The following is a 24,430-nucleotide window of genomic DNA, read 5'->3' on the forward strand; positions in this document are numbered from 1 at the left end:
TTTCGTTCTTGTTGCCCAGGCTATAGTGCAATGGCACGATCTCGGCTCACTGCAACCTCCGCCTCCCGGGTTCAAGCAATTCTGCCTCAGGCTTACGAGCAGCTGGGATTACAGGCATGCACCACCACACCTGGCTAATTTTGTATTTTTAGTAGAGACAGGGTTTCTCCACGTTGGTCAGGCTAGTCTGGAACTCCTGACCTCAGGTGATCTGCTCACTTTGGCCTCCCAAAGTGCTGGGATTACAGGCATGAACAACCGCGCCTGCCCCCCTTTCTCCTTACTGGGTATGTTAAAATTATTTCTTTCAAAAGAAAAGGCTGGTCAAAGTGCAACGGTGTTAACCACTAATTGATCACAACCAGTTACAGATTTTTTTGTTCCTTCTCCACTCCAACTGCTTCATTTGACTAGCCTATGGACAAAAAAAAAAAAAAAAAAGAGGAAAGAAAAAGCTAAACTATTTAATCTGGGCTAGTAAATGGCCAGAAAGGGCTTTATAAAGATGAAATATACAAAATGATACTTGTACATTTAACTAAAGGTATAGTTATGACTCTTCAATTTGCATATGTTATAAATAATATCAATATAAAAGCTTATAGCATGGGTCCATTTTTTTTTTTTTTCTTTTTGAGACGGAGTCTCACTGTCTCCCAGGCTGGAGTGCAGTGGCGCGATCTCGGCTCACTGCAAGCTCCGCCCCCCGGGTTCATGCCATTCTAGCATGGGTCCATTTTTAATAAATACATAAATATTTAAACTTTCTAGATCTAAAGCTTAAGGACTATGGAGTGGATCTCATTGAAGTTTCAGACAATGGATGTGGGGTAGAAGAAGAAAACTTTGAAGGCTTAAGTAAGTTGACTTTTTCTAATCCTATTATAAAATAATTGGGCCACATGTCTCAGAATTTTGAGTAACACTGTCTTGGGAAACGCAAAAACAGTTTTTTTAGCCAGTTACTAGATATCATGTATATCCGTTGTTTTAGCACTTGAGGTATCTTAGTCCTTACTTTACAGTCTCTTTCAGCTCTGAAACATCACACATGTAAGATTCAAGAGTTTGCCGACCTAACTGAGGTTGAAACTTTTGGCTTTCATGGGGAAGCTCTGAGCTCACTGTGTGCACTGAGGTGATACAATGTTTTTATTCATTCACTTGACCCCTTAGAAAAACCTCTCAGAAAGTTAATTGGAATCGTTATTATTTACAATTTTCTATCTCGGTATCTCAGCTTCTAGCTTCTGAATTCTGTTTTGTCTCACTGCCGATCTAAGTCCTAGTACTTAATTATATTTAAATATATATATACATATAGATGTGTGTGTATATATATACACATATATATGTGTGTGTGTGTATATATATATATATATATATATATATATTTTTTTTTTTTTTTTTTTTAGACAGAGTCTCACTCTGTCACCCAGGCTGGAGTGCAGTGGCACAGTCTCAGCTCACTGCAATCTCTGCCTCCCAGGTTCAAGTGATTCTCATGCCTCAGCCTCCTGAAGAGCTGGGACTATAGCGTGCATCACCACTCCTGGCTAATTTTTGTATTTTTAGTAGAGATGGAGTTTTGCCGTGTTGCCCAGGCTGGTCTGGAACTCCAGGCCTCAAGTGATCTGCGCTCCTCGGCCTCCCAAAGTGCTGGAATTACAGGCATGAGCCACCGCACCCTGCCCTACATATACATTTTAATTATAATATCTCTTGGATCCTTTAAAAATTTAAAAACATTTTTTTAATTCTTTAAAAAATTCTTTAAAACAATTTTATTTGAAGAGTAATAACAAAACAAATCTCTATTTGTGAATAAATAAACCTTGAGATCATTTATGGTTTGGCAATTCAACCTGAAAAATGAAATCAAAGCTTTTATCAAAACAAAGCATGTTTAGTGCTTTCTGTCTCGCTGTCTTTTAGATGCCAAACCTTAGATTTTATGATGACTCCTCAACCGTTTAGATCTTGGTTATCTCAGAGGGATCATCAGCTTTTTAAGAAAGTTTTGAGAGAAAAGCAAGTGAAGAAAAGCGTAGTCAATGCTCAACATCACGGGTCTCTCACTGAACACACCACGCCTGGTATTCTCTCACAGCGATGTCACCATTTCTACCTGCCACGCATCGGCGAAGGTTGGGACTCGACTGCTGTTTGATCACGATGGGAAAATCATCCAGAAAACCCCCTACCCCCACCCCAGAGGGACCACAGTCAGCGTGAAGCAGTTATTTTCTACACTACCTGTGCGCCATAAGGAATTTCAAAGGAATATTAAGAAGGTACAGTAAATTAATCCTGGTTTTCAAGAGTATTGGTTAATGCACATGAGCAAAAGATTTACTAAAGATGTTTATTCTTCAGTTGATTCTCTTGCCATAATCTATTGAGAAATGCTTTATTTGCATTTCTCGTTAAAGACTTAACATTAAAGACTTAACTTTAGGGTGATTTACTTTTTTCTTTTCATCACATAGTGTTTATTAGGACTGGGCAACATAGTGAGACTCTGTTTCTATGAAAAATTAAAAAAAAAAAATTGACTGGGCATGGTGGCATCCACCTGTAGTTCCAGCTACTTGGGAAGCTGAAGTGGGAGATTCACTTGAGCCCAGGAACTTGAGGCTGCAGTGAGCTATGATTACGCCACTGTATTTCAGACTGGGAGACAGAGTAAGACCCTGTCTGGAAAAATATATATACATATATATTTTTTATTTTTATTTTTAATTTTTATCTTTTTTTGAGATGGAGTCTCACTTTGGCGCCCTGGCTGGAGTGCAGTGGCACGATCTCGATTCACTGCAACCTCCACCTCCCGAGTTTAAGCGATTCACCTGCCTCAGCCTTCTGAATAGCTGGGATTACAGGCGCGCACCACCACACCTGGCTCATTTTTGTACTTTTAGTAGAGACGGGGTTTCATCATGTTGTCCAGGCTGGCCAGGCTGGTCTCGAATTCCTGACCTCAGGTGATCCACCCACCTCGGCCTCTCAAAGTGCTGGGATTATAGGCGTGAGCCACCATTCCTGCCTTATGTACTTATATTTTAATGAGACTATTTCTCTCAGTTTTCTGATGAATGAGTTACTGGAACCCTTATGAATCTGAATGCAAAAGAAACAGCTAAATGTTATGTAATTGTTGTGTTTAAAAACCAGATTATAAAACTATCTGTATTATATGATTACGGTTTTATAAAAACAAAACAACGGCCTAAATGTGTATAGTATAAAGGCTGGAAGAGTCAGCACTTTCATGTTCTCAGCGGTTATCCTTGGATGTGAGATCTCATGCACTTTTTGCTCTCTTCTTTGTGCCTTTCCATTTTGTATGTGTATTTTTTACAATCTAAAAAGTTACTTAAACATATGCAGCTAAAAACTTTTTTTACTCGTAAAGCATTTGGTGCTAATTTTAACTGTTCTTTTTTTAGACAGAGTCTTCTCACTCTGTCGCCCGGGCTGGAGTGCAGTGGTGTGATCTTGGCTCACTGCAACCTCTACCTCCTGGGTTCAAGTGATTCTCCTGCCTCAGTCTCCCAAGTAGCTGGGATTATAGGTATGTCTCACAATGACCAGCTAATTTTTGTATTTTTAGTAGAGATAGGGTTTCACCATGTTGGCCAGGCTGGTCTTGCACCCCTGACCTCAAGTGATCTGCCTGCCTCAGCCTCCCAAAGTGCTAGGATTACAGGCATGAGCCACCACGTGTGGCCTTTTTTTAAAAGCTTTTTTGTAAGTCAGCTAGCAAGAACACAGGAAGAAATACTCAAATCTCCCTTACCCAGCTGGGGGCTATGTCAGGTTTTATAAGCATAGGGTAATGAGTTGTGATTTGATTGGATCTTGCAATAAAGTAATGCTGGGAGGTGTGATCTGACTGGATCCTGCCATGGGGTGACAGCAAAACTCAATCTGATTGGATCCTGGCTCCTGCCATGGAGTGTCCAGTTCTTAAATCAGTCTCAGCTCTTCAGGCCGAGCTTTTAGTTTCCACTCCGTGGTTGCATGCTTGGTTAACCTGGGCATGCACAGGGTACATGCCCTTCAACCTGTGGGTCCATGGCAATTGAAAAACAACTGACAACCTCATTACATAAAAGTTGAACTGAGCCGGGTGCAGTGACTCACGCCTGTAATCCCAGCACTTTGGGAGGCCAAGGCAGGTGGAGGTCAGGACTTCAAGACCAGCCTGGCCAAAATGGTAAAACCCCATCTCTACTAAAAATATAAATATTAGCCAGGTGTGGTGGTGCACCCTTATAATCCCAGCTATCTGGAGGCTGAGGCAGCAGAATCACTTGAACCTAGGAGGTGGAGGTTGCAGTGAGCTGAGTTCATACCATTGCACTCCAGCCTGGGTGACAAGAGTGAAACTCCATCAAAAAAAAAAAAAAAAAGTTGAACCAGATTTGGTCTGATGCAGTTACAGATCTACAAACCTCACCGCCACCCTCCTGCCAACACCTTCCACTCCTCATTCTTGAGGGATTAGGGATGGAGGTCATGCTTCTGCTTCGACTTCATGCTGAGCAGGGCACTGAGTCCCCTAAAGTGAAAGGAATGAAACTCTTGGGCTTCTGAGTTCAAATGAGTTCTGGGGTCACCCGTAGTAGCTTGAAAGGCTGGTATTGTTGTAATACAAGCTGAAGGTGGAAGTGTTGGAGCCTGGAGGACAAACAGCTCACCATCCATTTAAATAAATAGGACCAAAAAGTAACAGAACAGTGGCCACGAGGGGCCCCAACAGAGGAAGAAACCAGGTGAGGTGCGGTATAGTGGACTCGACTGCCTTCTAAATCTCAGTTGTTGGCCGGGTGCAGTGGCTCACGCCTGTAATTCCAGCAAAAGAAAAGCCGAGGCAGGGTGATCACGAGGTCAGGTGTTCAAGACCAGCCTGGCAAACATGGTGAAGCCCTGTCTCTACTAAAAATACAAAAATTAGCTAGGCATGGTGGCATGTGCTGTAGTCCCAGCTACTCGGGAGGCTGAGGCAGGAGAATCGCTTGAACCTGGGAGGCGGAGGTTGCAGTGAGCCGAGATTGTGCCACTGCACTCCAGCCTAGGTAACAGAGCAGGACTCCATCTCAGTCAATCAATCAATCAATCAATCTCAGCGGTTGAACTACCCTTGACATGGTTCAGCTCTGTATCCACACCGAAATCTCATGTCAAATTGTAATTCCCAGTGTTGTGGGAGGGACCTGGTGGGAGGTGATTGGTTCATGGGGGCCGACTTCCCCCTTGCTGTTCTCGTGATATTGAGTGAGCGCTTGTAGGATCTGGTTGTTTAAAAGCGTGCAGCCCTCCCACTTCAATCTCTCTGTCTCTCCTGCTCCAACATGGCCAGACGTGCCTGCTTCCCCTTCGCCTTCTGCCGTGATTGTCAGTTTCCTGAGGCCTCCCCAGCCATGCTTCCTGTACAGCCTGCAGAACTGTGAGTCAATTAAACCTCTTTTCTTCATAAATTACCCAGTTTCTCATAGTTTTTATAGCAGTGTGAAAACAGATTAATGGCCCTTCTGGTTGAAGGAATGCAGCCATTCTGCTTGTTTGACTATGTCCTTTCTATTCATCTGTATTTCCTGGGAGGTGTTTATCCAAGTGCAATAGGAGGTATTGGTGACCGCACAGTCCCCTCAGTCTTCTGCTAGTAAATAGTTGAAGGTTGATCATTGATCTCCTGCGTTTTCAGTCTGGCATGGAAAAGCCCCCGTGCAACTGGTAAAGATATCAATAAGCACCAGGAGGTATCTAAATCCACCAGGAGCCATAGGCATCACGTTGACGTCCATTTACCAGTCTTCCCTGGCAAGATTCTTCTGAATTGTGCTGCCTTGACCAAAAGAGGTATGGGAGGGGCTGGGCACAGTGGCTTGTGCCTGTAATCCCAACATTTTGGGAAACCAATTCAGGTGGATCATTAGAGGTCAGGGGTTCAAGACCATCCTGGCCAACATGGTGACATCCCATCTCTACTAAAAATACAATAAGTTAGCTGGGTTTGGTGTTGGGTGCCTGTAATCCCAGCTACTCGAGAGGCTGAGGCAGGATAATCGCGTGAACCTGGGAGGAGGAGGTGGCAGTGAGCTGAGATCGTGCCATTGCACTCCAGCGTGGGCAACAAGAGTGAAACGTCATCTCAAAAAATAAAAAAAAAGTCCGGGCGTGATGGCTCACACCTGTAATCCCAGCACTTTGGGAGGCCAAGACGGGTGGATCACGAGGTCAGGAGTTCAAGACCAGCCTGGCCTAGATGGTGAAACCCTGTCTCTACTAAAAATACAAATGTTAGCTGGGCATGGTGGCATGCACCTGTAATCTCAGCTACTCAGAAGTCTGATGCAGGAGAATTGCTAAAACCCAGGAGGGAGAGGTTACATTGAGCTGAGATTGCACCACTGCACTCTAGCCTGGGCGACAGAGCAAGACTCCGTCTCGAAAGAAAGAGAAAGGAAATTCCCCAGGGAAGTACCTCGGCTTATTTCATAAACAGGTACTGAAGGAAGCAGAGGCATGTGGAGGACTTCCCCACCTCATGCAGCTATTTGGGCCATGGCATCTGAAATTTATTATTTCAGAGTCACCCCTTTGATGACCTTACCAGTGAACTGCAGTCATCTGTTTAGGCCTCTCCATGGCCCACGTCAATGCCGGTATTTCTGTCTGTTGCACATTTGATTTCCTTGTTGTTGGCATTTAGAAGGCCCCCCGTTTCCCAGATCACACCACGGGCGTGGACCACAGCGATTGCATCTTGTGAGTCTGTAGAAATGGTCAAGGCCTTGTCCTCTCTTAGGTCCAGAGGTCAGGTTAATGCAGATTTTCCCGGCCATCTGTGCTGAAGTCCCTGTGGGGAGGCTCCTGGCTGGTTTCCTGTAGGTAGACAGCTACACGTCCTGCCCTTCATTGGCTTCTTTTCATAAAGCTCCTGCCATCTACAAAACATGTCTCCCTTCTTGAATCACATCTCTGTTATCGAAACTCTAGAAGTCGACCGGGCATGGTGGCTATGCCTATAATCCCAGCATTTGGGGATTGCAAGGCGGGTGGATCACCTGAGGTCAGGAGTTCAAGACCAGCCTGGCCAACATGGCGAAACCCCGTCTCTAATACAAATACAAAAATTAGCCAAGCATGGTGGCCACTGTACTCCAGCCTGGGCGACAGAGCAAGACTCTGTCTCAAAAAAAAAAAAAAGAAAAAAAAAGAGAAAGAAAGTGTCATGCTTTTCTGCATTCTGTGAGTTGTTTTAGTGAGTTATCGAACTTGAGGGCATGGTGGGAACCTCCAAATTTGCAGCCAGTTGGTGAGAAGTACAACTGGTGTCTGAGGACACCCAAGCCTGCAGGTGTGTCTAAAGCAAGGGCAGCCTGGTGGGGGCTGGTGGCCTTAACCTGTGGCATTTGAGGTAACATCAGGGAGTTGACATCAGAATTGCATCACATAGGCTGGGCGCGGTGGCTCATGCCTGTAATCCTAGCACTTTGGGAGGCCAAGGTGGGCAGATCACAAGGTCAGGAGAGCGAGACCATCCTGGCTAACACAGTGAAACCCCGTCTCTACTAAAAATACAAAAAATTAGCCAGGCATGGTGGTGGGTGCCTGTAGTCCCAGCTACTCAGGAGGCTGAGGCAGGAGAATGGCGTGAACCCAGGAGGCGGAGCTTGCATTGAGCCAAGATCACGCCACCGCACTCCAGCCTGGGTGACAGAGCGAGACTCCATCCCCCCCCACAAAAAAAAGACAAAAAAACAGAATTGTGTCACACAGGCCAGATGCAGTGGCTCATGCTTATAATCCCAGCAATTTGAAAGGCAAGGTAACAGGATCGCTTGAGCTTGAGTCTGAGGCCGCAGTGAGCTATGACCACACCACTGCACCCCAGTCTGGGTGACAGCGCAAGACCCCAACTCCAAAAAGAAAAAAGAAAAATCACAAAGAATTGCATGGCAGAGTGCCTGTCTTTCACAGCTTTAACTGCTGAAGGAACTTTTTTTTTTTTTTGAGAGGGGGTGAGGAGACACAATCTCTGCTAGTGATTCTCTTGCCTCAGCCTCCCAAATAGCTGGGATTATAGGCGTGCACCACCACGCCTGCCTAATTTTTGTATTTTTAGTAGAGACAGGGTTTCACCATGTTGGCCAGGCTGGTCTCAAACTCCTGCTGGGATCATGGGCGTGAGCCACCACGCCCGGCAACCTTTAGAGTTTTTTTACCACCTGGTTTTCCTCTCTCAATATCTTTCTCTCATTTCCTGCCTTAAAACTCTAGCTTGGCATCTGGGCGCAGTAGCTCATGCCTGTAATCCCAGCACTTTGGGAGGCCGAGGTGGGTGGATCACTTGAAGTCAGGAGTTCGAGACCAGCCTGGCCAACATGGTGAAACCTTGTCTCTACTATTTTTACAAAAGTTAGTCGGACGTACAGACGGGTGCCTGTAGTCCCAGCTGCTTGGGAGGCTGAGGCAGGAGAATTTGTTTGAACCCAGAACTGAAAGTTGCAGGGAGCCAAGGTTGTGCCACTGCACTCCAGGATGGGAGACAGAGCAAGACTCTGTCTCCAAAACAAACAAACAAACAAAAAAACCCTGTAGCTTGAGCCTTCTCTTCTATTGTTTTTCTTTAAAAAATAAAAATTAAAAATAGATGTAGATGCTATGTTGCTGAGGCTGGCCTCAAACTCCTGGCCTCAGGTGAACCTCCCGCCATGACCTCCAAAACTGCAGGGATTGTAGGTGTGAGCACTGCACCCAGCCTTATGTTCTTTTCTACATAAAAAACAGCACAGAATTATCTTCCAGAGCTAATAAATATGTTCAAATAACCACAACCCCATTAAGGAAAAATATCACTGGGCAGCAAATAATCAATCCAGAGCAATATAATCACAATTGCTGTGAAGGTGAGAAAAGTTCATTTTTATTATGTTTCCCCAAGAGATGCACTCTATTGTTCTCTTGAAAACACACAGCTCATGTCCTCCTTTAGAACACACATCCTCTTTAAAGTAACATACAAACATGCCAAAACAAGGTAAAAAATTACATCTGAATTCTCACATTTCAAACATATATGAAATATCAAATAAAAATTTATTTTTACAAGAATTTAGGGGAACTACTACATAGCTATAAATGTAATATATATGTTAGCTAAGTATCATAGATAAAAACCATGCTCCCTTCAGCAGCATGTGTAATAATAGATACAAAGATTGAAAGGTAAAAGATTTAGGATGAAAAGAATCCTCTCTTAAAAAGGAAAACAAAATTATATGTATGTGTATACAACAGTTATAACACCCATCACACAGCTTTATAGAAACAGCATCTATTCAAAAATACCAGTATTTCCAAAATATTTAAAATAATATTGAAAGTAATAATAATATTTAAATAAATAAATATATTTAATAAATATTTCAATAAATAAAATATTTAAATAATTCTATACCCATGTTTTTCAAAATAAACCAATAAAATAGATAGTATATATTAGACATGTTAGTATATATATCTGAGACATGTTAAAAATCACAACTGAATTCTCACAATTCAGTCACAAACCTAAACAGCAAATAAAAATTTCTATCACCGGAATTATGTTTTTTTCTGGTGGGGAGCTACCAATAGCTATAAATAGAAGAGATTATTATGGAAGTATCATAGATAAAAAGAGTGCTCGCTTCAGGAGCACATATAATAATACAGAAACAAATTTAAAGATAATAAAATATTTAGGATAAAAAGAATCATCTCTTAAAAATGAAAAGAAAATTATGTATATATAACAACTATAACTCTCATCAAAAAACTACAGGAACAGCATGTTTTCAAAAGTACAACAATTTCCAAACTATTTGAAATAAATCTATGAATAATTCAATGGCCAACATTTTCCAAACCAACCAATAAAATGCAGAGTGTGCATGAAGCTATCTGTTACAATCTGTGGCACTGATATTTCACAAAAGAATTCTGTGCCAATCTGAGCCCCTGCATTGTGCCTTCAAATGCTCCTGGACTGTGGCAATCAAGTCCGTAAGAAACAGGACCTCCAGGTTCCGTCCCAGGGAGGTTGGAATTCAGCAATATAAAAAGGGTGGTGGTGCCGCAGGAAAGGGTGGAACTGGAAACACTCCCGGTTTCTTAGTTTTCTCCAAGGACTCCTAGAAGGACCCCACCCCCCTCCCCCCACCCCTGCTCCTAGGAGGACAACGTGATCACTGTATTGAGCTCCATCAAGAATGGTCCACGTTCTTCTAGATGATGTGCACAAATGGTTCCTCTCCTCCTTCCTGGTGTCTGCCATTAGCATTGGAATAAAGTTCCTGCTGAAAATCCACATCTCCCCTGGATCCGGTGTTCTGGAAGTGAGAGAGACAATGTCACACTTCAAGGAGGCAGCTCTCTAGACAGGAAGGTTATTCACGTCCCATGTCAAGTCTAGAGTTCAGAGCAATTGAGAAATGCAATTTTATCTGCTGCCTTTCATTCTATACCCTGCTTCTGAACCATCGTGTTCAACTGTGAAACTCACACTTTGGTGACCACGACTCCAAAACTCACTTAATACACCCAAGGTCAGCCCCAGTGATCTGCTTCATAGCAAAGACTTTGGGTGGGTCTGCCCAGGGAGTAGGACACCCTCAGAGAATGTGGCTTTGGACTTCATCACAGCTGGGGCCTTTTGTGTCACTTAAGATCTAAACTTGTAACCATGCTAGATGTGTTTCTAATGTGACAACATCACGAACCACGAGTCCAGAAGCCTAATCCTTAATCCTACCTCCTCATGATGAAGTCTCATGCTCTGTGCTCAACATGGTTAGCTGCACAAGATGTAAACCAAAGCTTCACTGAACCCTCGACCCAAATCGGTAACTCAAGTGCGTCAATCATAATGAACCTCCCCAAACTCAGTATTTATGATTATTTTTGAGGCAGGGTCTCACTCTGTCACCCAGACTGGAGTGCAGTGGCAGGATCAGGGCTCTGTGCAGCCCCGACCTTCCAGGCTCCAGCGATCCTCCCGCCTCAGCCTCCTGAGTAGTTGGGAGTAGAGATGTGTCCCACATCGCCTGGCTAATTTTTGTATTTTTGTGGAGAGGGGATCTTGCCACGTTGCCCAGGCTTGAAGCCGGATCAAGCAATTGGGTTCCTCGGATTTCCAAAATAGACCCCAATATTCTGCCTTTACCCCAGAGGATGTAGATGTACCTTCTCTCAGGCCGATGACCTCAGGCCTCCACGGTCCCTGGAGCTCTAGGAAAGGTGAGCGCGATCTCGTGCCCACACCCAGTGCTCTGGGTCATAAGCCTGGATCTGGAAAAACAAACGCCCTTTGAGAAGACGGGGACTCGCCAGGTTACCCCTCTCTCCCCTCGTCCAGCCTCCAGCCCACCTGATTCCTCCCCACCTCCTCCACCTCCCCAGGCCCCACTCACCTCCTCCAACTCCTCCGGGGAAACCCAAGCCCTGCCGCTCATGGAACAGAAGAACTGGAACCGAAGTTTCTGGAACAGGGCTATCTGAGAGCGGTTCTTCCTGGCCCTCGGGTTCATGGAACGGCATAACTGGAACCGACGCTTACGGAGCAAGGGTATGCGAGAGCGGGTCTTCCCATACAGGAAGTAGAAGATGTTTTGTTTGGAGTCCTCGTCATCCTCCTCCATGTCATTGGCCAGGTAGCTGAGGACAGAAATCAGGTTGCTGCTCAGGGGCACCACCAGGAGAGACCTCCGGCTGAGGTCAGCTTCCCAGAGAGGAAGGTAAGGGACCGTCCCTAGCTCAGGACTGGCACCCACCCTGCGGAGAGCCATGCCTTCCTCAGGAGGGCTCTGCTGGACAGAGACCTGATCAAGGGCATCTCCCACTCCTTCAGGATGGAGACAAAAACCCAACTGGTGGCCGAGAGTGGTGGCTTACGCCTGGAATCCCAGCATATTGGGAGGCCAAAGCAGGAGGATCACTTGAGGCCAGGAGTTTGAGATGGGCCTGGGCAACATAGCAAGACCCTCGTCTCTATTAAAAATATAAGAAATATGCCAGACGCGGTGGCTCATGCCTGTAATCCCAGCACTTTAGAAGGCTGAAGCAGGTGGATCGCTTGAGACCAGGAGTTGGAGACCAGCCTGGTCAACATGGAGAAACCCCATCTCTACTAGAAATACAAAAATCAGCCTGGTGCAGTGGCACACCCGTTAGGCCTAGCTACTCAGGAGGCTGAAGCATAAGAACTGTGTGAACCCAGGAGGCAGAGGTTGCAGTGAGTCGAGATTGGGCCACTCCATTCCAGCCTGAGAGGCAGAGCAAGACTCTGTCTCAATAAACAGACAAACAAACAAACTGTCCAGGTGTGGTGGCACAGCCCTGTAGTCGGAGCTAATAAAGAAGCTGAGGTGGGAGGATCGCTTGAGCCCAGGATATGGAGGCTGCGGTGAGCTATGATCTCACCACTGCACTCCAGCTTGGGGGACAGGGCAAGTCTGTCTCAAAAAAATAAAAGAAATTGAATACATTGATATTTTGCCAGGACCCTGCCTTCTACAGGCATCTAGTCTAATGGGACTGGGAGTAATCAAGGCAGATGACCTAATCCCAGTGTCCAGGATGTAACTAGAGAGCTACGGGCATGCAGAAGTTGGAAGATGAGGGAAGGCATCACAGAGGCTGTGGGGTGAACTGACTTCAAGGAATGGGTCCTTCCCTTCAGAGCCACATGTGTGCGGGACACCCAGACAGAAAACACAAACACAAAGTCGAGTGGAGAGCATTTCGAAGGAGCAGTGAAGCCGAGCCAGGAAATACCAAGATGGCGAGCCAGTGTGCTTGTAGAGATTGTAGAGAGGGTAGAATTGACACTGTGGACCCTGGCCTCGATAGAGAAAGGCATCAGCTAAGGAAGTTGTTCAGGTGGGCAGTGAGGTTGTCGTGCTTTGGAAAGATGTTCAGGCTGCACTAGGAAGCCCCCTGGCTTGGGGAGAGACTCCAGGAGACCCCAGCGGGGAGCATTTGACAGTGGATTTGAGTGATGCGAGGGGGACCTGAACTGTGGCCTCTGTCATGGGAACCCAGAGGAGGTCGATGGCGTTTGTGGTTGATGTGGGAAGGAGAGAGAGAGAAGAACCAGAAACGTCTGCTTGCTGGAGGAAGCGGCATGTCCGCTCCTCCACTCCTTTTCTTTTCCCCTTAGGAGCGGTTTATGGTTCCTTTTGTTTTATTCTTTTATTTGTACACTGGCATTGGAGTTTGTTTTTTTGGCTTTTTTTTTTTTTGAGAAAAAGTCTCACTGTGTCACCCAGGCTGGAGTGCAGTGACTCGACCTTAGCTTACTGCAACCTCCACCTCCTGGGTTCAAAGGGTTCTCTTGCCTCAGCCTCCCGAGTAGCTGGGAATACAGATGCACACCACCACGCCCAGCTAATTTTTCTATTTTTAGTAGAGACGGGGTTTGGCCATGTTGGCCAGGCTGGTCTCGAACTGCTGACCTCAGGTGATCCGCCTGCCTCGGCCTCCCGAAGTGCTGGGATTACAGGCGTATGCCACTGTGCCCAGCCTGAGTTTCTGTTTAGAAACAACAGTCTATGATAGTATAATCCTCTCTTTTTTGTACACAGAGTAAAGAGGACAAATAGGTGAAAGAATAAATGAAAGGCTGGAATCCCACTTCCCCCGCTGTCCCAGGGCATTGGATATTGATGGATAGGAGTCAGCAAACCACTCACAGAGCCAGGAAGAAATGAATGCGTTGGTATTGCCAGGAGGGGAGGCCGGCCCGGCTGAAATACGCTATGACCATAGCCAGGAGATACTGATGGAGAGAAAGGAACACAGGGAGAGGTCACATCTTGGAAGAGGAAGATTGTGGAGAGGGGGAATGAGGGTGTGGGGAGGGGCTGCCCATCAGAGAAGGGACCTCAGTGTTGGGGTGACTGTACTCATTTGGAAATTGCGGGATGGAGGGGTATTCGAAGGTTGGATGCAAATCCGAGAAGCCAGAGGAAGGGTTTTGGGTGATGCTCCCAGGATGGTGGGCTCCGTTGGGATCTTTGGAGGGGGTGTGTCTAGGTCGGCTGGTGTCAGGAGGGTCTTTTGTGTGCCAGGCAGAGAACTGTCCCGAAGAGCTGAGAGTAGAGGGGCCAGGAGCTTCAGGGCTGCGGCCAGACTGTGGCCCAGAGCTCAGATCCCAAAGGACCCATAGGAGAGGCAGGGGCCACTCATTCACTCTGCAAGAGACCAGCAGAATCCTGAGGGAGATGCTGACAAATCATAAAAAGACCAAGAATAGCCGGGAGTGGCGGCTCAAGCCTGTGATCCCAGTACTTTTTGAGAGGTGGAGACAGGAGGATCATGTGAGCCCAACAGTTGGAGAACAACCTGGGCAACATAGTGAGACCCTGTTTCTACAAACATTTCAAAAATTAGGTGAGCATGGTGGCATGTGCCTAGTCCCAGCTCCTCAGGAGGCTGAGGAAAGAAGATTGCTTGAGCCCAGGAATTAGAGGCTGCAATGAGCTATGATCATGCCACTGCACTCCATCCTGGGGAGCAGAGCTAGACTCTGTCTCACAAAAAAAAAAATTTGTGGGTGCCAAGACTCAAGACTGTGGGAGCTGGTCGGGCACAGTGGCTGACGTCTATAATCTCAGCACTTTGGGAGGCCAAGGCGGGTGGATCGCCTGAGGTCAGGTGTTCAGGACCAACCTGGCTAACATGGCAAAACCCCGTTTCTACTAAAAACACAAAAATTAGCCAGGCGTGGTGGTTCATGTCTGTAATCCCAGCTGCTTGGAGGCTGAGGCAGGAGAATCGCTTGAACCCGGGAGGCATCGGCTGCAGTGAGTCAAGATCGAGACACTGCCCTCCAGCCTGGGCAACAGAGCAAGACTATGTCTCACAAAAAAAAAAAAAAGAAAGAAAGACTGTAGGAGCATCTGGTGGGAGGTGGTGGAGGGAGAACTGTGGGTTTGGAAGCTGTGCCCTCCCCCCAGCCATGCATTGGAACAGGAACAGTTACATGGAGAACAACCTTACCTTGTCCGACACCCTCAGATCTTTGTCCCAGGCCAGGAATCTTTTAATGACAGGATCCTCTGTGATTAGAGAGCAGATGTCAGTGTGAGAAGCAGGACAGGGTTTCCGTGGGAGCAGCAGGGCAGCGAGGAGAAGTGTGCCTCCCGGGGGCAAGTCTCAGGATTGTGGCCGCGGGTGAGGTGGATGGGAGAGGGGAGAATGACTTTCACTGGGCAAGGGAGAGAGGCTCCTGCTCTGAGACTCCCCTGAGAAGAGGCCGAAGGAGGCCCTGGGTGTGAGAATCTACAGGATGTAGAGCTGGGAATCAGCCAGGACCCCCTCCAGCAGACACGGAGGGACCACTGCAGAGTCATAAAGGAATTCCCATCATTTCCTCATGAGACAGTCACATCAGGGTGTGACCATGGCCTTGGTATCCCCCACTATGGATGGAGACACTTAGGTTTAGAAAAGTCAGTAAGAGACATTAAGTTTCAGAGGGCACAGCTGAAACCACTTTCTTTGTTTATTGATTTTGTTTTTCTTTATTTGATTTTTATTTTTATTTATTTATTAATTTATTTTGAGACAGAGTCTTGCTCTGTGGGCCAGGCTGGAATGCAGTGGCCTGATCTTGGCTCACTGCAACCTCTGCCTCCCGGGTTTAAGCGATTCTCCTGTCTCAGCCTCCCGAGTAGCTGGGATTACATGCATGAGCTACTGTGCCCAGCCTTGGTTTTTCTTTTGAGACAGGGTTTTGCTCTGTCACCCAGGCTGGAGTGCAGTGGTGTAATCATAGCTCACTGCAGCGGTGTAATCATAGCTCACTGCAGCCTCAAAGTCCTGAGTTCAAGCAATCGTCTTGCCTCAGCCTCCCAACATGCTGGGATATCAGGTGGGAGCCACTGCACCTGGCCCAAAACCAAGCTTTCTTATCCCAAGCGCTGACCTTTATCAAATTGACCTAATCCTTTATCATCTCCTAAGTGTCCCTCATGAGTGATCACTTCACATTCCTCCCACATGGAGAGCTCACCCACTGGGGCATATTTTTCCCATTGGAAAAGTGTGGTTATTGGAAGTTTCCTGTTTTTGGAAAGAACAGGATTGGAGGTGCTCTCTGGGGTGTCTTCCTACCAAGCAGCCTGTTGAAGGCCTCGTGGTGCTCAGGGAGCACGAGCGACACTCGCCGTCGCTTCAGCTTCATCTTGAGGCCACACAGCATCTCCGCCACCCAGATCTCCTCAGGCTCAGGGGCGAGCACCTTCCGTAGCTCCTCCTCCGACTCCTCAGATTCGTCCCACCACTCCATCTTCCTTTTCCAGCAAAAGGACCTATGCGGGGGGCTGGGATCTACCCCAAGGGCTGAGTAAAGAAACCAGGCCACGGTGTAATGCTTCTGCAGTTGATCACACTAGAGCCCGACCCAAAACCCCAAACCACTCTCCATCCTCCCCAGCCTCGCAGACTGCTGGCTTCTCCAAGCCATCTTTCCTTCTGTCTGTCTCCTCTGCTGAGCTCCATGTGCCGCTCCTTCTCCTCCCCATTCTCCCGTTTCTCTGTCCTCAGAACACTTCCTCATATCCTTCCCTGGTCCCTGGCTGAGTCCCTTTTTTTTTTTTTTTTTTTTTGTTGTTGTTGTTGTTGTTGAGAAACAGTCTTCCTTTGTGGCCTAGGCTGGAGTGTAGTGGTGCGATCTTGGCTCACTGCAACCTCTGCCTCCTGGGTTCCAGTGATTCTCCTGCCTAAGCCTCCCAAGTAGCTGGGATTACAGGTGCCCACCAGAACACCCAGCTCATTTTTGTGCTTCTAGAAGAGACAGGGTTTCACCATGTTGGCCAGGCTGGTCTCCAACTCCTGGCCTCAAGTGATCTGCCTGCCTGGCCTCCCAAAGTGCTGGGATTACAGGTGTGAGCCACTGCACCCTGCCTCAGTACCTCCATTCTTCCCACACACCCTCCTCACGTGCTCCTTCCTGACTTCTGGGCCCTTCCTTCCTTCTTTTTTTTTTTTTTTTTTGAGACAGCGTCTCACTCTCTCACCCAGAATGGAATGCAGTGGCGCTATCTTGGCTCAAAGCAACCTCTTCCATCTGGGTTCAAGCGATTATCCTGTCTCAGCCTCCCAAGTAGCTGGGATAACAGGCATGCCTGGCTAATTTTTGTATTGTTAGTATAAATGAGGTTTCGCTATATTGGTCTGGTTGGTCTCGAACAACTGACCTCAAGTGATCCACCCATCTCAGCCTCCCAAAGTAATGGGATTACGGGCATGAGCTACGACACCCCGCCTTCGTTTTTCTTTTGACACAGGGTTTTGCTCTGTCACCCAGGCTGGAGTGCAGTGGTGCAGTCATAGCTCACTGCAGCCTCAAAGTCCTGAGTTCAAGCAATCCTCTTGCCTCAGCCTCCCAACGTGCTAGGATCTCAGGCGTGAGCCACTGCACCTGGCCCGAAACCAAGCTTTCTCATCCCAAGCGCCAACCTTTATCAAGTCTAGCCTAGTCCTCTATCGTCTCCTAAGTGTCCCTCATGAGTGATCACTTCTGAGTCCTCCTGCGTGGAGAGCTCACCCACTGGGGGCGTATCTTTCCCATTGGAAAAGTGTGGTTATTGGAAGTTTCCTCTTTTTAGAAAGAACAGCATTGGAGGTGCTCTCTGGGGTGTCCTCCTACCAAGCTGACTGTTGAAGTCCTTGTGGTGCTCAGGGAGGATGGGTGACACTCGCTGTTGCTTCAGCTTCATCTTGAGCCCACACAGCGTCTCCACTACCCAGGTCTCCTCAGGCTCAGGGGCGAGCTCCTTCTCCGGCTCCTCCTCAGATTCATCTGACCACTCCTTCTTCCTTTTCCAGCCAAGGGACCTACATGGGGGGCTGGGATCTACCCCAGGGGCTGAGTAAAGAAACCAGGCCACCGTGTAATGCTTCTGCATCTGATCACCTTAGACCCCGACCCAAAACCCCAAACCACTCTCCATCCTCCCCAGACTCGCAGACTGCTGGCTTCTCTAAGCCATCTTTCTGAGTTTCTCCTCTGCTCAACCCCATGTGCCGCTCCTTCCCCTCCCCATTCTTCTCTCTCTCTGTCCTCCGAACACTGCTTCATGTCCTTCCCTGGTCCCTGGCTCTCTGAGTCCCTCCTTTTTTGTTTTGTTTTGTTTTGACACAGAATCTTGCTTTGTCACCCAGGCTGGAGTGTAGTGGTGCAATCTCAGCTCACCGCAACATCCATCTCCTGGATTCCATTTATTCTTCTGCCTCAGCCTCTCAGGTAGCTGGGATTACAGGTGCCTGCCATAATGCCCAGCTCAATTTTGTACTTTTAGTAGAGACAGGGTTTCACCATGTTGGCCAGGCTGGTCTCAAACTCCTGGCCTCAAGTGATCCGCCTGCCTTGGCCTCCCAAAGTTCTGGGATTACAGGTGTGAGCCACCGCACCCAGCCTGAATTTCTCCATTCTTCCCACACAGCCTCCTCAGGTTCTCCTTCCTGACCGCTGACCCTTCTTTTCTTTTCTTTTCTTTTTTTTTTTTTTCTGGAGTGCAGTAGTGTGATCTCAGCTCACTGCAACCTCTTCCTCCCAGTCTCAAGTGATTCTCCTGTCTCAGCCTCCTGAGTAGCTGGGATTACAGGTGTGCACCACTACCACTTGGCTAATTTTTATACTTTTAGTAGAGATGAGGTTTCACCATATTGGCCAGGCTGGCCTTCAACTCCTGACCTCAGGTGATCCACCCGCCTCGGCCTCCCAAAGTGCTGGGGTTACAGGCGTGAGCCACCACACCCGGCCCCCTTCCTTCATCTTAGTCAATCCTATCCCACCTCTTCTTCCACCAGTCCCCTCACCTGATGGTCCCAACGCTTCAACATCCACCACCTCCTGGAGGGGGTACCCCGAGGTGCTCTGCTGGGGACTCTGCTCATTCTGGGGGTGTGGTTGACGGCTGGTCATGATCTTTGCCGTAATCTGTCCCCTCTTACGGAACCTAGTCTCCGTTCTGTCCATGGCCTTCTTCTGGACACTGGTAGGATCCAGAAGAGTATGTTATCAATTCTCAAGCCTAGGAGAAGTCAGGAGTGGAGAACAGCTCTGAGAAGATACTGTTGTCCAACTGATCTCCAGGCACCACGGAGTCCGGTCCCTCCAATCAGGAAGGTCGGAATCTCTGATGTCATGGCTCATGCCAACCTGGCAACCAGTTTGAAAAAAAACACATGTAACTGCCAGGCTGATCTCTTGTCCTGGAGATCCTGGGTGAATGGTATCTCCTGCCACTGTCCCAACCTCAGACCATTGTCCAAAAGCATCTTCAGGGACTCCACATCCCTCTGTTCCCTGTCCCAGCAGAGGCTGTGTCCTCTCCACTCAAAGCCTGAAGCATGTTGGGGTCTCTTCGTCTCTGTACATGCCCATTTCAGAGTCCAGTCTGGTGGGAGAGGGAACAGAGTGGGAAAGAAAACTAGGGTAAGCAGAAACGATGAAACCTTATAAGAGTGAGATTATCATGTACAAGAGTGAGATTATCATGTACAAGAGATCCCAGGAATACTGACTTGATGAAAAAGTCACATGAGAGCACTCAGTTTGGCAGAGCTTTTCTGCCGAATGTTTACTCACATTCACTGTCCGAGATTCTATACTGGGGGTACACACGTCCTCTGCCCTAAGGCAATTTTGAGTCCAAGAGACATTTTGAGGCCTGAAAATCATAGGAAACTGTCCCTGAGCTCACACATATTTCCAATGGTGTCCCCAATTTCAGGGAATCCATGGATTACCTAAGCCAGCCCCTCCAGTTCGGCTAAGAAACTCTAGTCTATATATCAAGTTTTGTATCATATGTATTGCTCTGAACTCAGAAATTTCCCTTCCATTTATGGATTCTATGAATAAAATATCACATGTACAAAAAGACTAAGTCAAAAAATTTCAGCTGTGCACAGTGGCTCATGCTTGTAATCCCAGCACTTTGGGTGGCCAAGGGAGGAAGATTGCCTGAGGCCAGCAGTTCAAGACCAGTATAGGCAACATAGCAAGAGCCCATCTCTAAAAAAAAAAACCAAACCAAATTAGCCAGGTGTGGTGGCTGGCACCTGTGTTCCAACTACTTGGGAGATTCATGTGACAGGAAGATCACTTGAGCCCAGGAGTTAGAAGCTGCAGTGAGCCATGATCTTGCCCCTGCACTCCAGTCTGGGCAACACAGCAAGATATTGTGTCAAAAAAAATTTTTTTGATAAAAAATAAAAGAGTTACATGACATTCAGAGACCATCCAAAAAATCTGTGGGTTCCCGGCTGGGCTCAGTGGCTCATGCCTGTAATCCCAGCACTTTGGGAGGCCAAAGTGGGTGGATCACTTGAGGTCAGGAGTTTGAGACCAGCCTGGACAACATGGTGAAACCCCATCTCTACTAAAAATACAAAAAATTAGCCAGGCATGGTGGTGGATGCCTGTAATCGCGGCTACTCAGGAGAGGGCGCTGAAGAATCACTTGAACTCATGGTGCGCAGGTTGCGGGGAGCCAAGATCGCACCATTGTGCTCCAGCCTGGGCAACAAGAGCAAAACTCCATCTCAAAAAAAATAAAGAACCCGCGAGTGAGTTCCCACACGTTTTCCTAATGGGCTGCTGCTTTCCTAGGAGTCTCTCGCTCATAGAAAAGGCACACACTGAAAGAGGAAGCAGATCCCATTGCTGTGGAAGTCCCATTGTTAGGAAGCTCTGCTTTTCTGGAGTTCAAATTCGCATTCATGATGCTTTAAACCGTCAGAGCTGGGTGGGTCCTCCTACAACAAAATAGTTCGCTCTCTCTCTCCTAGTTAACAGGCTTTCAAATATTAGAAGATCGATGTTCTGACCCCATTAGAATTTCTCTTTTGTGGAATGAAAAGCTCTGATTTAACCCATCTTCAAGCCTGGTTTGATGGAGGAATAGGGGCTGAGTCACCTGCATTTCCCCTCCCTGCACAAAGTCCTAGGCCCAGATCTGGGGTCTGTCTCTGCTGAGGGTGGGGTGAACCAGGAAGCACCTCCCTCTACATCTCCTTGATGAATGGGTATAATGGTTGCCATGGAACTGGGGCTTGTTTGATGACCTGGGGCTGGGTGGGCCTCTGAGAGCCTTTATAGCTGATTGCCTTTTGGGAGAAGGCAGGTGGGAGCCCCACCCTGTCTCATGAGTCACCCCAAAGGTGCATGGGCAGGCAGGTGCTGGGGAATCAGCTACTCCCCAGAGCTTGGCGTGGCCATCCCTGTGGCCCCTCTGGGAGTCTGGAGCCCATTCCCTCACACTGGTACTCACTGCAGCTGGGGACATCTGCACTAGGAAGACAGGACACGGCATGGAAGCTGGCCTCTGCCCAGAAGCCATGACATTCTGGTCACCAGCCTGATGCTATAAAACGAGTGTCACGGCCGGGCATGGTGGCTCACACCTGTAATCCCAGCACTTTAGGAGGCCAAGGCGGGTGGATCATGAGGTCTGGAGTTCGAGACCAGCCTGGCCAACATGGCGAAATCCCGTCTCTACTAAAAATAAGAACATTAGCCAGGTGTGGTGGCACATACCTGTAGTCCCAGCTCCTGTGGAGGCTGAGGCAGGAGAATCACTTAAACCCAGGAGGCGGAAATTGCAGTGAGCCGAGACGACGGCATTGGACCCCAGGCTGGGCAACAGAGCACGACTCCGTCTCCAAAACAACAAAAAAAAAAAGAGTGTCACCTGGGGCTACTTGGCCAGACACAGCAAGGAGACATCCCTATTATCTGTCAAAAATAATTGTTGGGGCTGAGCACAGTGGCTCATGCCTGTAATCTCAGCACTTTGGGAGGTTGGGGCAGGAGGACTTGAGGCCTAGAGTTTGAGACCAGCCTGGGCAACATAGCGAGCACCTCATCTCCAGAAAAAATTTAAAAATTGGCTGGGCGCAGTGGCTCATGCCTGTAATCCCAGCACTTTGGGAGGCCGAGGGGGATGGATCATTTGAGGTCAGGAGTTTGAGACCAGCCTGGCCAACATGGTGAAACCCCATCTCTACTAAAAATACAAAAATTAGCTGGGCATGGTGGTGGGCACCTGTAATCCTAGCTACTTGGGAGGCTGAGGCAGGAGAATCGCTTGAACCCAGGAGGCAGAGGTTTTAGTGAGCTAGGATCATGCCATTGTACTCCAGCCTGGACAGCAAAGCTAGACTCCATCTCAAAAAAAAAAAAGAAAAAGTAAAAAATTTAAAAATTAGATGGGCATGGTGACATGTGCCTGTAATCCCAGGTACTAAGGAAGCTGAGGTAGGAGGATGACTTGAGCCTGGGAGTTCGAGGCTGCAGTGAGCTCTGATCGCACCACTGCACTCCAGCCTGAGTGACACAGCAAGACCCTGCTTCAAAAAAAAAAAAAAAAAAAAAAAACTTACTGGACACAATTATTGTGCCAGACCCCTAGGTTAACAGTGAGGATTCAGTGGGAGAACTAAACAGATAAACAGATCCAGTCCCCGCCCTCAGAGAGTTACAGTTTAATGGGAAAAAGACATTCACCAAAGAAGGACACAGCCCACTAGTGAGTTACACTCGAGAGGGATCATTTACAGAACAAAGCAGACTATAAAAATACAGTGATTGGCTGGGCGCAGTGGCTCACGCCTGTAATCCCAGCACTTTGGGAGGCAGAGGCGGGCGGATGACTTGAGGTCAGGAGTTCTCAACCAGCCTGGCCAAAATGGTGAAACCCCATCTCTACTAAAAACACAAAAATTAGCCAGGTGTGGTGGTGGGCACCTGTAATCCTAGCTAGTTGGGAGGCTGAGGCAGGAGAATGAATCACTTGAACCCAGGAGGTGGAGGTTGCAGTGAGCTGAGATCGCACCATTGCACTCTAGCCTGAGCAACAAGAGCAAAACTCCATCTCAAAATAAATACATACATACATACATGCATACATACATACAGGGATTAAAATAGTCTAGTACTGACACCTGAACAGATAGATTGATCCAAGAAATGAAACAGACATTCCAGAAGTTGACCTGAATACACACACACACACACACACACACACACACACACACAGAGGAAGGCGTGAAAGACTCCATGACCCTCAAGGTATAAGATACATTTTTTTTTTTTTTTGAGACAGGGTCTCACTCTGTCACCCAGACTGGATGCAGTGGTGCACTATCCCAGCTCAGCTCTACCCTCCATCCCCCCAACCTCCCCCAACCACCCTGAGCTCAAGCAATTCTCATGCCTCAACCCTCACCCTCATGAGTAACTGGGACTACAGGCGTGCACCACCATGCCCAGCTAATTTTTGTATTTTTAGTAGAGATTTGGCGGGGTGGGGGGTGGGGTGCGGGTTTCACTGTGTGGCCCAAGCTGGTCTCAAACTCCCGACCTCAAGTGATCCTCCCGCTTCAGCCTCCCCAGGTGCTGGGATTACAGGCATGAGCCACCGCACCCAGCTGGGACAGGACAATTTTGCCAGCTGGAGAAGGGGTGGCCCCCAAATGTCCCCTTCACCACCCTCCTGCCTCTTCCTTCAGAACACTTTTTCCCTGAAGCCCTCCTGGGTAGCCCCCTACCCACACGCCTCAGCATTGGGAGGTGGGGAGTGTGGGGGTCCCCCTTGCTCCTCAGCCCCATTTGGAGTAATGTCCTGTGCAGCTGAGCTCATAACTCCTCCTCCACCTGTCCCTCCACCCGGTGTCACTGGCAATTGCTCACTTCCTGGGCCTGCACCCACTCAGCTCCCCTATCCCTGGGCACCAGCCTCAGCCAGCTCCCATGTGGACTAATGACCCTTTTCCCTCCCCTCAGCTGCCTCTCTTTTTTGTTTTTTTTTTTTTGTTTTTGAGACAGAGTCTGGCTCTGTCACCCAGGCTGGAGTGCAGTGGCGCGATCTTGACTCATTGCAACCTCCACCTCCTGGGTTCAAGTGATTCTCGTGCCTCACCCTCCTGAATAGCTGGGATTACAGGCACCCGCCACCATGCCTGGCTGATTTTTGTATTTTGGTAGAGACGGGGTTTCACCATGTTGGCCAGGCTGGTCTCAAACTCCCGACCTCAGGTGATCCGCCCGCCTCAGCCTCCCAAAATGCTGGGATTACAGGCATGAGTCACCGCACCCAGCCCATCTTAAGCTTTTTTTTTTTTTTTGACGAGGTCTCTCTCTGTCGCTCAGGCTGGAGTACAGTGGTGCCATCTCAGCTCACCGCAACCTCCACCTCCCAGGTTCAAGTGATTCTCCCCGCCTCAGCCTCCTGAATAGGTAGGACTACAGGCGTGCACCACCACACCCAGCTAATTTTTATATTTTTAGTAGAGACAGAGTTTCACCATGTTGGCCAGGCTGGTCTCAAACTCCTGACCTCAGGCAATCCATGCACCTCGGCCTCCC

General features: G+C 47.9%; 2 protein-coding genes and 1 pseudogene across 2 annotated transcripts in view; 2 read left to right on the plus strand and 1 right to left on the minus strand.

The window, feature by feature from the left end:
* Positions 1–11,577, plus strand: part of LOC117978540 (putative postmeiotic segregation increased 2-like protein 1) — a 16,302-nt pseudogene extending 4,725 nt beyond the window's left edge.
* Positions 5,529–24,430, plus strand: part of LOC129392959 (protein CASP-like) — a 62,457-nt gene continuing 43,555 nt past the window's right edge. The window contains exons 1-2 of the mRNA XM_063606245.1: positions 5,529–5,593; positions 5,711–5,865. Of these exons, the coding sequence (XP_063462315.1) occupies positions 5,529–5,593; positions 5,711–5,865 (220 nt within the window). The remainder of the gene's footprint in view (positions 5,594–5,710; positions 5,866–24,430) is intronic.
* LOC117981007 (speedy protein E18-like) lies at positions 9,777–23,037 on the minus strand. Its single transcript, XM_034964273.3, has 8 exons — positions 18,877–23,037; positions 17,705–17,923; positions 16,168–16,395; positions 15,052–15,110; positions 13,743–13,828; positions 11,463–11,706; positions 11,236–11,340; positions 9,777–10,382 (listed from the first exon to the last, which is right to left on the minus strand). The coding sequence occupies exons 1-7, from the start codon at positions 19,034–19,036 to the stop codon at positions 11,281–11,283; spliced, it is 1,056 nt and encodes a 351-aa protein (XP_034820164.2). The 5' UTR covers positions 19,037–23,037; the 3' UTR covers positions 9,777–10,382; positions 11,236–11,280.

Source organism: Pan paniscus, chromosome 6 (genome assembly GCF_029289425.2).
Source record: "Pan paniscus chromosome 6, NHGRI_mPanPan1-v2.0_pri, whole genome shotgun sequence".
Taxonomy (NCBI): Eukaryota; Metazoa; Chordata; class Mammalia; order Primates; family Hominidae; genus Pan; species Pan paniscus.

Excerpts from the sequence above, each read along its gene's own strand:
- LOC117981007 (XM_034964273.3), bottom strand. The coding sequence starts at position 19,036 with ATGGACAGAACGGAGACTAGGTTCCGTAAGAGGGGACAGATTACGGCA. Across the intron at positions 17,924-18,876 it reads TGAAGCGTTGGGACCATCAG|CCCCTGGGGTAGATCCCAGC; the intron begins GTGAGGGGACTG and ends TTCTTTACTCAG. Across the intron at positions 13,829-15,051 it reads ATCTGAGGGTGTCGGACAAG|TATCTCCTGGCTATGGTCAT; the intron begins GTAAGGTTGTTC and ends TCTCTCCATCAG.